Source organism: Hemiscyllium ocellatum, chromosome 13 (genome assembly GCF_020745735.1).
Source record: "Hemiscyllium ocellatum isolate sHemOce1 chromosome 13, sHemOce1.pat.X.cur, whole genome shotgun sequence".
Classification (NCBI taxonomy): domain Eukaryota; kingdom Metazoa; phylum Chordata; class Chondrichthyes; order Orectolobiformes; family Hemiscylliidae; genus Hemiscyllium; species Hemiscyllium ocellatum.
Window position 1 is genome coordinate 47,751,257 of NC_083413.1, and position 12,783 is coordinate 47,764,039.

The 12,783-nt window shown below is 36.0% G+C and overlaps 1 protein-coding gene across 9 annotated transcripts in view; it reads right to left on the bottom strand.

Annotated features, from left to right (window-relative positions):
• Nucleotides 1-10,839: 10,839 nt before the first annotated feature.
• nlgn1 (neuroligin 1) overlaps nucleotides 10,840-12,783 on the bottom strand; it is a 551,948-nt gene continuing 550,004 nt past the window's right edge. For all 9 annotated transcript variants that reach the window (XM_060834151.1, XM_060834146.1, XM_060834149.1 and 6 more), the window contains one exon: nucleotides 10,840-11,665. In XM_060834151.1, coding sequence (XP_060690134.1) covers nucleotides 10,840-11,665 — 826 coding nt within the window. The remainder of the gene's footprint in view (nucleotides 11,666-12,783) is intronic.

The window sequence follows — 12,783 nt, forward strand, 5'->3', positions numbered from 1 at the left end:
TTGGACAAACTTGATTTGTTTTCACTTGAATGTCAAAGGATCAGGAGGCAACCTGATATTAGTTTGCAAAAATATAAGAGGCACAGGCAGAATGGATAGTCGGAGTCTTTTTCCCAGGGTAGAAATGTCAATTACTAGGGGACATAGCTTTAAGATAAACACGAATAAGTTTAAAGGAGATGTGAGAGGCAAGTTCTTTTACACAGAGAGTGGTGAGTGCCTGGAATGTGCTGCCAGTGGAGGTGATGGAGGCAAATACAATAGCAACATTGATAAGGCATCTTGATAGACATATGAATAGACAGAAAATAGAGTTACACACTGCATAGTGGCAAAAGATTTTTAGTTTAGAAAGGCATTGTGTAAGTGCAATGTTGATGGGTTGAAGGGCCTGTTGCTGTGCTTACTGTTCTTTTTTCTTTATACTAATGGAGAGCCTGTTTGTGTGTCTCAATATACTTTTCTCAAAATAGAACAGAATGTTCCTTCTGCTATTGTCACCAGGGACCTGGGTTCAATTCCAGCCTCAGGCGACTGTGTCAAGTTTGCATGTTCTCCCCGTGTCTGCGTGGGTTTCCTCTGGGATGCTCAGGTCTCCTCCCACAATCTAAAGATGTGCAAATCAGGTGAATTGGCCATGCTAAATTGTTTAGTGTTCAGGGATTTCCTCATCAGGGATGTGTAGGTTAGGTGCATTAGTCAGGGGTAAATGTTCAGTAATAGGTTAGGGGAATGGGTTTGGGTAGGATACCATTTAGAGAGTCGATGTGGACTTGTTGGGCTGAAGGGCTTGTTTCCATACTGTAGTGATTCTATTCTATAAGAAATCATAGAATAAAATTGCACAGAAATAACCCATTTAGTCTGTTGTTGTGCTTGGGTCTGCTCTTTGACAGTTATCCAATTAGTTTCACTGCTCTCTTCTTTCTCCATAGTATGAACTTTATTCACCGTTAAATATTTTATCCAATTACATTTTAAAAGTCAGTATTGAATCTATTTCTATCATTTTTCAGGTGATGCATTCCTGATTACAAAAATTCATTATGTGTTCTAAAATTTTCTCATTACCCCATGGTTTTGAACATATCTATGAAATCATTTCTTAATCTCCCCTGTTCCAAGAAGAATAACTCCCACTTCTCTCGTGTCTTCACATTACAAATGTTCCTTCTCCCTGGTCTTATTCTAACAAATCCCTTCTCTATCTTCTCTACGACCTTGACATCCTTACTTTTTGGTGATGCCTAAAATTGAGCTCTATTCTGATGTTAAGGCCTAAACAGTATTTTATAAACATTTAACATAACTTCCTTGTTTATGTAGTCTATACTTTATAAAAAGCCAAATGGCAATCCTCGGGCTGTATTTTCATGAATTAGTTTACTATGTGTTTGACCTTTCAAACATCCACACATAAAACATCAATTACTTTACCTTTATCATCCCTCTGTTAATCAAGTTCAGCAATCTTGATGTGATTTAACAAATTTGAACAGACATTTCATTTATTATTCCATGGTTTTCCAAGTGTCAATTTATTTTGTACCTGATCTTTGTTTCAATAGTTTCTTGAGTGATGTTTCTGTAATTGATATCATTGAAGAACTCTGTTAAGGCTGCACAGGTAGTAACCTATAGTGCTCCCTCCCCTTGCAGTAATTAGTCTGTGTCTGCACAGAGCCACTAGAAGCAAGAAGCAGATATTACACAATTGAATTTCTCTACAGAACTAAGGGGCATAGCCTCAAAATAAGGGAGAGCAGATTTAGGATTGAGGTAAGGAGGAACGTCCTCACCTAAAGGATTTTGAATCTGGAATTCCCTGCTTAGTAAGGTAGCTGAGACTATCTTGTTGAATGTTTTTAAAGATAATTTTTTTTATTGTTCAAAAACTTAAGAGTTCTGGTGAGTGTACAGGTGAGTGAAGCTGAGACCATCGAAAGATTAGCCATGATCTTCATGAATGATGAAGCAGTTTCGAAGGGCCAGATGGCCTACTCCTGCTCCTAGTTCTTATATTCTTATAGAGTCAGAGATGTACAGCACAGAAACAGACCCTTCGGTTCAACTTGTCCATGTAGACCAGATATCCTAACTTAATCTAGTTCCATTTGCCAGCACTTGGCCCAATTCCCTCTAAACACTTCCTATTCAAATACCCATCCAGATGCCTTTTAAATGTTGTAATGTACCAGCCTCCATGACTTCCTCTGGCAGCTCATTCCATACATGCACCACCCTCTATGTGAAAATGTTGCCCCTTTTAATTCTTCCCCCTCTCATCCTAAACCTATGCCCTCTTGTTCTGGACTCCCCTAACCCAGGGAAAAGACCTTGTCTATTTACCTTATCCATGCCCCTCATGATTTTATAAACCTCTCAAAAGGTCACCCTCAGCCTCCGATGCTCCAGGGAAAACAGCCCCGGCCTATTCAGCCTCTTGTACAGATAAGTTTACCACTGCTAATATTAAACTGAATAAAATGCAATTGCTAGGTTTATACTACTTGCTGTTCAAAGAAGTATGCAATAGTTAAAATTGTCCAGTCCTCTGACTCAAATTTTATATCTATGGAAGATTGGAAAATTATTCAAGCTAATCTTTCCTCTCTCAGTATGCTATGATGTCGCTCATTTCTACTAAGTGACTTTTCTAACTTGAGGAACTCCAATCTTTGAAGTATATCTGCTACATCTATTCTTATGTCACCTAATGTCACCACTATTTTTTCTTTCACTCTATGTTGGCAGCATTTCTCCTCTGTGAAGACAATACCAAGATCTCTAATTAGCCCTTCCCTTCCTTTGACTCGCTGTTTACTAGTTAGATGTTTAAAAAAACACTTGGTTTCCCTTTAATATTAGCCACTTATATACTTTTTCTTACATATTGAAAAAAGGGAATTTTGTAGCTGGTTCTGGGCTGTTAGCTCTCAGGAAAAGCCTTGAGCCAATAGATGCAGCTAAGACTAGCAATTCGGACTCAGAAAATGTTCAGAACAGTTAGGGCTCAGAAAAATATTCTAGGAACAATTGATGGTTCTGTGCAGCCAGGATTTGGAGCATAATAAGTCCATATTTAACTGGGGCAGTTGAAAAATATGGACACTCAGGCAAATCTGGGTAGTATTTGATGGGCGAAACTAGCAGTTTGTGAAAGAAGTATAATTGAGCCTGTGAAAAGCAGCTGGAATTCAACTATGGAAAACCTGTGAATGTAATTGTAAGGGAGGAGATTGAACGATAGGATGTTGAGTCAATTTGTAATGCAGTGGCTTTTGAGTGAGTTTAAAACCAGATCTTTGAAGTGAAGATATGGAACTCTTTGTCTCCTTTACAAAGTTTAATGAGATTTGGCATCACCCGCCCCACCACCATGTTTCATGATCTCCATCTACATGAAGAGCTTGGAGGATCTCATAAAAATGACTTCCATTATCTTCTCAATTATCATAATTCCTCTCAATTACTCCTTTCAAGAATATGAACAATGTCCTAAAGCAGCTTGCTATCAACCACTTGGATAAAACTGTGTCCAAGTGAGATGATGTTGAGGATCCAACCCCATGACATCCTGAGGAAAGTTACAGCCTTCCTACATCTACTGCCATCTAGTTCTGTGCTGTGAAATCCTAGTCAATTGTTTCAGATCGGCGAGTCTTCGTTAGATCTGGGGATGTTTAAAATGTATAGGTTTTAAGCAAATGAAAAGGATGAATCTGGAAAGAAGAACAAAGGAGAGTGTATGTGATTGGGTGATGGGTAGGAAAGATTAAACAAGAAATGTTGAATGGTGCAGGACCATAGGGAATGGTAATGCAACAAACAGAGAAACAGAACTTACGTGTTAGAAGTGTGAAAACAGGATGCTGCTGTCTAAGCACAAAGTAAATGAAACAGTAAAAAGCAAGAGAAAATCTGCCAAACATAGAACAAAATAAGGGAGGATGTTTGAACTTGTTGAATCTAGAAGTGTCCAATCAAAAGATGAGTTGCTGCTCCTCAAATTTACAAAGAGCTACATTAGAACACTGCAGGAGGACGAGGATGAAAACATCAGAGTTGTAACTCAAATACAGAGGAGTAGTGAACAAATTCACTCCTGAAAGCCACACATGGCCTGCAAAATCTGCAGGGGTAACCAACTGCACAAAAGTCAACTTGCCACTATCTGAGATAGAGAGAGAGAGAGGCAGAATCTGGGATTTGCTCCTATGATTCCAGGATGCTTCTCCACTGCACTTGTTGATGATAGGTTGACTGAGCTGAGCTGAGTCCAGGTCTTTGTTTGGGGAGCATGGGGAAAGGGGTGTGATTCTGTAGGCCAAGTCTTAGGGAGAGGGTCCTATGGGAAGTAATTCTAATGGTGGAAGGTCTGTAAGGGGTTGTGGGTCAGGGAACAGATGGAGCTGCAAGGTTTGAGAAGGCTGCAAGAGACAAGAAGGGGGCTGCAAGTGACAAGAAGATGGGGGCTACATGGGAGTGAAAGAAGAATGTTTCAAGGGGTAAGGAGATTACAACTTGGAGAAGGAAACTGAGCAATTTTAAAATTGACCACAAAGGAAACTCCGCTAACTTGAAGTCAGAAAATTTTAAAACCCCTCTCCAAAATTCCACAGAAATCTCCAGCTTAAGCTGTATATGTTCAGGTGCTTCTATATGAGGAAGATGTAGTGCCTTGTTTTGTAATGAATACTATACCAATTTTAAATTCAAGTCTAGCAGTGACATTAGAGATGCAGTAGAAAGAATAGTAACTGCTTGATTAAAATCTTACAGATTTGTGATGGAAATGTATTTACATCGATGTCACTGATCTGCAGAAGGTATGCTCAGGGTGATGGTTTATTTTTCTGCAGAAGTGGATGTCCGTTATATCGATAAAACAAACTTTTGTTGATAACTGACGTGATTGATGAAATCTTATCATTCTGTTTCTGTATGAGTCTAAATGCCCTTATTTCAACCCAAATGCAGAAGACACTGTTAATATGTGACTGCATCAACTAATAAATGTGTTAATAAAAATGGAAAAGGAGCACCTAAAAGCTTAAAAAAACCCCAAAAGTCAAAAGTAACCTCTGAGAAAATCTTAAGAACAAACAGTCCTTAAAAAATATTTTGATGCTTGGTCAGAAAGGGAATGAGATGGAGAATTAAAACTGACAGATGACAGGAAGCTTGGTGTCAATCATATGGATCAAATAGAGGTGTTCTGCAAAGCAGTCATTCAGCCTGTGTGTTTGGTATCCCAGATATATATACAATGGGCAGAACATCAATCATCTTCAAGGCAAAGGGATATCAGTCAGGGTGTAGACCTTGTGTTGAAATTGAAACTGCCTGTTTTACTCACCCAGCAAAGTTTGGGATTAGGTATCAAATGGATTTACTGATACATTGTTCCAACAGTGCATTTCAACACCACCTCAGAAGACTACTCATATAATTTCTCCAATACCCCAAGACCACATCATGAACAACAAATACAATGGCTAATCCCAATTTCACTTGAAAAGTATGTTTGGGGCATTGGATGGTGAGGAGAGAAGAGGAACAAAAACAAATGTTGTATATCCTGGACCTGGATGGAATGGTGGTTTAAGAAAGTGAATTGGTAAGGGGGTGATTAAGGACATGACTAAGTGCTGTTGAAGAGACTTTGGTCAGTTGCTGCAATACAATTTTTAGATGATATACACATAAAATTCTTGTCCTTATTTACGTTAGCTCCGGATTTCAATACTATTGTGTTGCATTTAAATCTATTCCAGCCGGCACAAATCCCCATCTCTGAAATCCATTCCAGCTCTATAAAGTTTCCAATGCCTTTGCCCTTTTTCCCCCACTTTCCACCAACTCACCAGCAGCAGATATATTTCCAACTGCCTAGCTTCCATGGGGTTACATACCTCAACGTCTCTGTTCTTTTTTACTTCTGTCTCCTCCCTGAAGATCTTTCTTAAAGCATTCGGTCAGATTTTGACCATCTTTCCTAATTTTGTCCATATCAATGTTTTCTGTTCAACGCTATAAAGAAACTTGGAATCTTTTTATATGTTAAATGGTCCATAAAGAAAGAGTGATTGAATAGCAGTATGAAAATTCATATCAACTGCACTGAGGAATTAAGATCAAAAGAAAACTCCTTTTGTCATTTTATCTCTACTGTAACACAAGTAGGCATTCATTTTAAATTAAGTATTAAATTGGTCATGTAAAGTTATGATTTATATATAACAAGAATCGTTTATGGCGTATAACTGTATTAATCAAAGACAGAAGCTTGAAATTATTGTTTTAAGAAATTTTATTTGTATAATAATAAAACTATATACAGATATAAACACTGTAAACTGACAGTATAATACGGTACAGAGTTTTAAACTGCACTGATCATCAGGCTTGGCAGCATCAGCAAAGACATCAACATGTAGGACCACTGGCTACACAATAACATTTTGTTTTGTAAAAATATTTTAGGTTTATAATGTGCTCTTAAAGAGACGTGTTGATTCTGGGATTGGGATTTTTTTGCATTTCCTTTTTATTGTTTAGATCCAGTTTTAGTATTTACTCCAGATCAGATATATATACAATGGGCAGAACATCAATCATCTTCAAGGCAAAGGGATATCAGTCAGGGTGTAGAACTTATGTGGAAATTGAAACTGCCTGTTTTATTCACCCAGCAAAGTTTGAGATTAGGTATCAAATGGATTTACTGATACATTGTTCCAACAATGCATTTCAACACCACCTCAGAAGACTACTCATATAATTTTTCTCAATTTCTCCAATATCAATCCTCTATAGACTATCTGAGTAATACTGGCAGTTACAGGTCAGAGCCCAAAATCAAACAAATTGAGACTGCCCAAAACTAATTCCACTTTAATGTGTGTCGAAATAGAGAGAGAGGTAATATGAGACCTTGATCATGCCAGTCTGGGAAGAATTCAATTTTAAGATGTGGATATAGTGAGTAGGTTTCCAACTACCAATTATACAGTTCTTTTAAAATAACAACTCTAAGATAATAGCCATCTGTTATATCTGGGCTCCTGTAATGGATTGTACTTGTACAATGATGAACCGTCCAGAACAGTAAGCTTATAGTTTTGATCCATCAGAATGAGCTGGACCACAGTGGGAGCATTGCAAAATAAACTAGAGTTCTTGCTCTTGATAGCTATCCAGTAAATTCTGGCAAATGAACATGCTGATGAGAACAAGAAAATGTACCATTGTCATGTACGCTGTGGAAATTTGTTATTTGGATTTACACCCGAAAAAAAATCCCACTTTGGCAAAATACCAGAAGGCTGCGAGCATCTGTTGAACAATACTCCTGCCTAAGTCACCATCTTTGTGAGGCGCAGGGAGAATTTTAGACAAATATATCATGTCCCAAGTAGAAAATTAAGACATTTTAATATTAAAACATTGTGAATAAGATTTTAGTGTACATTTTAGTAATATTAAATGCCCATGATAAAATGTAACAAGTGACTAATGAACGAGGAATAGCCTGGACAAGTTAAAAATATGATAATATTTATTGATATTAAAAAAATCTTGAAAGTCATGGATGTTTAAACACAATTCATATCGTCACTTGAGGCTTTCAAGCCTTTAAAAACAAAACAAAATGGTTGCACCTGCTTGTGCCAAATGGCAGGAATATGCTTGATAAATACAAATGACAAAATCATTAAATGTGTAATGCCAAATATTTGTAGAATATGCATTATGTTATGAACTCTGGCTGTGAAAATATCCTAAACAAATGATTATTGTGCACTTTAATAATCAAATATTTTTTGGTGAATGTTCCATAAGAAGAACCACTCAGTTAACTTATCTAATGCCACTTACATTAAGTTGCAATATTCAAATACAACTTATTACTGGAAAATGAAATAGCCAAAATGCCTGAAACAATCAGCACAGAAGAAACAATTTACAAGCAACAAGAAGTGTCAGGGCACTTTTGATGGTCTTATTATTTTAATTTCCCTAGTTGTGTCACAATATTCATGTGAAATACACACAACAGATTTCAGTAACCATCTTCTTACAACATTAAAGCTGAAATATGTCAGAAGTTCAATCTGAATATTTGCTAATACTTTATAATTCTAATGCAAAAGAAATTCCAAATCAACATAAATGATGAAATCTCAATATTGCAGGAAAAAGTTTAATTAGGTGCAAGCATTCATTCAGATTCTAAACCTTCTCCCTAGAACTTTCATTATTGTACGATTTTATAAATAGCACATCCCTACTAAAAGTAAAGGGAATTTCAATTTGTGCTATACTGCATGCCTTCAACTACAAACATCTTTCAACCTTCTACATACATTTTACAGATAACATCACTGAGAGCTGGCTGAACAGAGTGCTCGTCTTCTAGTATTTACAAATTTTCATACAATTCTGCTTCTGCTCAAGCTTTTCATGAACAAAATATTAAGAAAAAATGGTGTTTACTACAGAGTGATTAGAGTTTCTATTGTGCCAGCTATCGAATAGTTTTTGAAATCTATCTTTTTTTATGTTCAACACAATAAAAGCATGTGCTATAAAATTACAGCAGTTCCAGGTAACCAATTTACAGAAACACACACACACACATATATATATATATATATAAAGATATATAATATATATGTATATAAACTAAATAATATTTCAGAAGACAAATTTCTAAGTTCTTATTTTAAATGAATGTCAGATTACCAAAGCATGTGATTATCAAAAGGGAACTTCTTCAAAAATAATGTCTAATGTCCAAGGTCACCTTTTTTAAAACAATGGATGATAACATTTAAACAATTGCTTTTCGTATCACAATCTATTATGTGAGAGTTAATTAACTGTGTTAAGACTTCAGAGAAACCATAAAAGCCAGAAACCTTAATTTTAAACATTGCATTAAGTAATTAGTGAGCGTTATCCCTTCCCTTTACAAATTGCCTCACAAATCCCAAGCCTGTTTAGAGTTTCTTCCAATTACTTTTTTATTGCCACTATTCTGGAAAATCTTTTATCAGAAAAAAAATCTTCTAAATCAGTTCTGACTCTTGCAGTGACGAGAAAATACTTTAAGTGAACAGCAAATATATATGTGACACTAAATTATTAACTTTAATTTGTCTCTGACATCCTTGTGATTTATAGTGAATCATATAATACCTATTACACACTGATTGTAAGTATGGAGTGGATGATCAGACAAGTACTTAAATGACTGTAAGACAAAAATGCCAGCAATTAATATTCAAAAAGTGACAAAACTAAATTTTGTGGTAACATGCTTTCAGTTAAATCAAAGAGCTTTTAGGCATGCACAACAAATCAAACAAATGTTGTAAGCTATTCATACCACAGAAAATAAAAAATAATTTGGCAAAAGTACTTCTGGCAACATTAATATCCTGTTAAAAAGTGGCAGTGGTGTTACATCCAATCAATGCTACATGGTAACATTATATTGAGCAAGTTGTAAACTTTCAATTCACTTGGCTAATAGAAACCAGAATGATTAGCAATAATAATTTTCTGCCATTTTTTTCCATATATCTCATATGAGTACAACATGACTGATCTCACATTTGTAGTTTTGAATTATTAGAAAGACAAATGTCATTCTCACTGCATACACAGTCTTATAAAATCCTATCAAATTGTCCATTAATAAAACTAATTCTGAATCAGCATTTATTGTAACTTTCATTTACATTGGCATATGGTCTGTTTCCTCATCAGCCTCTGCACAAACTTATAGGGCAAAGATACTCTTGTAAACAACTTCAAAAATATCTATAGATAAATTACAGCAAACCAGACTTCCCTTACTGCACGACCTGTCTCATAAATTGACACTAAAGAAAGCTAGAAAAGGAAAGGAATTTGATGAAAAAAATTACAACACTAAAAATTCCCTTTTCTAGAACTTATGATTGTGAGTGTTCACTTTAACAATTATTCTAGCACACATTTATACAAAACTACTTTCTTTGATCTTTTTTCATTAAAACTACTAAGAGCTTATTGTATTGGATTTGCATCAAACTCTTTCTCAGTTTGTGCCATTTGATGAAGGAAATATTTTTAACGGGAATTTGAATGGGGATGCAAAGTATGTTCTTATCACAGCTTATTGAGCAGCACAGTTACCAAGCAGATAAATAATCATGCGTATCGTGCTAAAAATGTCCTGTTCCCATATTTGCCAAAATTGTGTCGATAACACTTTGCAAAAAGCTGTTCATGGCAGTAACTGTTTTTTTCTTCTGTCTTACTGAAAGAGAGCAGTCAAATCCTTGTGCATGAATACTCTACTCAAAACCTAATAGTATGTACTCCATGTAGATTCATATGTAAATTTGTACAATGGCACTGTTCCAAAAATAAAATAAACAGAATTTGTGTCATCTTTTGAATCTGCTCCTTGTGCATTTGTGTAGGCTTCATTTTGTTTGTTAAATCCATCTTCACTTGCATCACACATGCCTAATGGTACAACATTGCTTTTGGCACCAAAGCTTAACATGTAGTTCCAAATCTTCAGAGAAAAATACTTCTCGATTTCCAACAGAATTGTGAAAGATTGCCATCTATGAGAGTTTTTGTTTTACATTGATCAGATGTTTCCAAACCTACTTGCCTCTCAGGAATATGCCCAAAGATATTGGATACAATTTCCAACAGATTGTTTTCTGCTATTATGTAGTAATGGTCATGCACCATGAACACCAATTTAAATATGATCTTCACTAGCAATCTCATACCTGTTCAATTTCTTATTTTCTTAAAATCTTTGTCTGGCTATACCCTGGTTGTTGAATGTGAATGGGGATGAGGATGTGGAAGTGTGTTGTTTTGTCCTCCAGTAAAAGTGTTGAATGTATGGAGAGGCTGCATTCCAGGTATGGTATTTGGAATCATTGTAATGGTGTTGGGGGTCATTAAAGGTATATCATCTGGAGATCGCCTCATTGCTAATGTGTAATCCGGAGGACAGGCTGTCCGCAGAACAACCTCATGTGGATGGATAGAATCACATTCATGATCAAGATCTGTGTGCTTCATCTGTAGTGACATAATCTCTTCTTCTTGTGCGTGAGTCAGGTCATTGGTAGTGTTACGCTGAGGGCTGCATCTTCTGTGCACATCATGCCTCCTCTTATCCTTCTTATAATACAATGCTGCAAAGGCAAGGATGTTCAAAAATAATAAGGAGGCTCCAACTGCAATAGTAACACTTAACTCTGTTGAATAGTCTCTTTGATCAACCAAGAAGGGACCGGCTGAATGCTTTTGGTCATCCTGTTTGACAGTTGGAAAGACTGATGTCACAGGACGCTTGGTAGTAACAGACCATTTCTTTGATGGTCTGTGTGTAATTTCCGAAGGAACTTTTGTTGTTGTAGAAGTGTATTGAGAAATGTCATTTAGACTATGTAAGTGAGGAACCAACTCCAACCACAAATTGACTTTATTAGCTCTATAATGCTCTTTAACTCGTGGTTTCAGTCCAATGTGAAGATAAAGTTGATCTTTCTGAGAATATCTTGACCAGGCAACCTCTTCAAAACGGTTTGGCTTTGTGTGGATAAATTTTGTATCCTGAGGAACAGGTTGATTTGGGTCTCTGTAGGGAATAAATTTGGACTTTATTGATCATGGAGAAATTACATAAATTTAAAAAAACGTTTTTCCTCAGACATCGAATGTTATATTTTACACACTGGATACTTGTGAATGGACTTGGCAATACATATTGCTGCATATGTTTTAAAGTAATTATTGCTTGTGCCATATATTGTCAAATTAACATGAATTTAACTGGGCAATATAATCTTTCATTACCTTCAAGATGAATCCAATGTATAACACAAACATTGCCTTTTTTGAAAATTATTTGGCTTGCTTTTACTCAATCATGCATCCCAATTAGATCAATAAATATTCAAAGCTAGAATCCCTCACTTTTTATGTTCAGAAGGGATTGTACAGCGGCAAATGCAAGACAGCCTAAGATAAGCCTGGTATGCGTGCATGTAAATATATATATTGTGGTAAATATCATTGGTAATCTAATTTGCCATATGAGAATATGGAATACTAACAAATACAGAGACCCAGCAAAGAAGGAAGGCTTGGGAACTTAACCTTCCTGGCCACACGCATTCAGAAAAGGCATGGAAGGAATAAGGGTATGGGTGGGGAAGGAGGGTTGGAAACTATGTCAACCAAAGGAATCACATAGCACTGGAGAGGGATAAAATCATTGAGGGGTAAAGTCTATTTGGTTAGAATTAAGAAACAATGGTTCAGCTATTATACTGTGTAGTCTATAAGAGGTCAAACAGTGAAAAGAAAACAGAGGAGAAGGTTTGTAAATAGATTATTGAAGGATGTAAAAAGAAAGTTGTGTAGTGAGGATTAATGACTGCAGCTACCTACTATAGGCAGGAATCATAACAGTGTAAAGGGCAAAGAGAAAGAAGAATTCCTGAAATATTTAGAAAATTCCTGAAATTCTAATCAACAAGGTAGGAAGCAGTGTTGGCTCTTGTTCTGGGGACACTGATCATAAAATCATTGGGTTTAGAGTATTTATGAAAAATGCCATGGTTCAATCAAGCACAAAAATGCATAACTAGAAGAGGTAAGTTTAAGAAAAGAGCAGGTGCAGTTGGACAGATATCAAGAATAGCATCAAAACAGTAAAGGGGGATGTGCTATCAGTACAGAATAAATACTTTC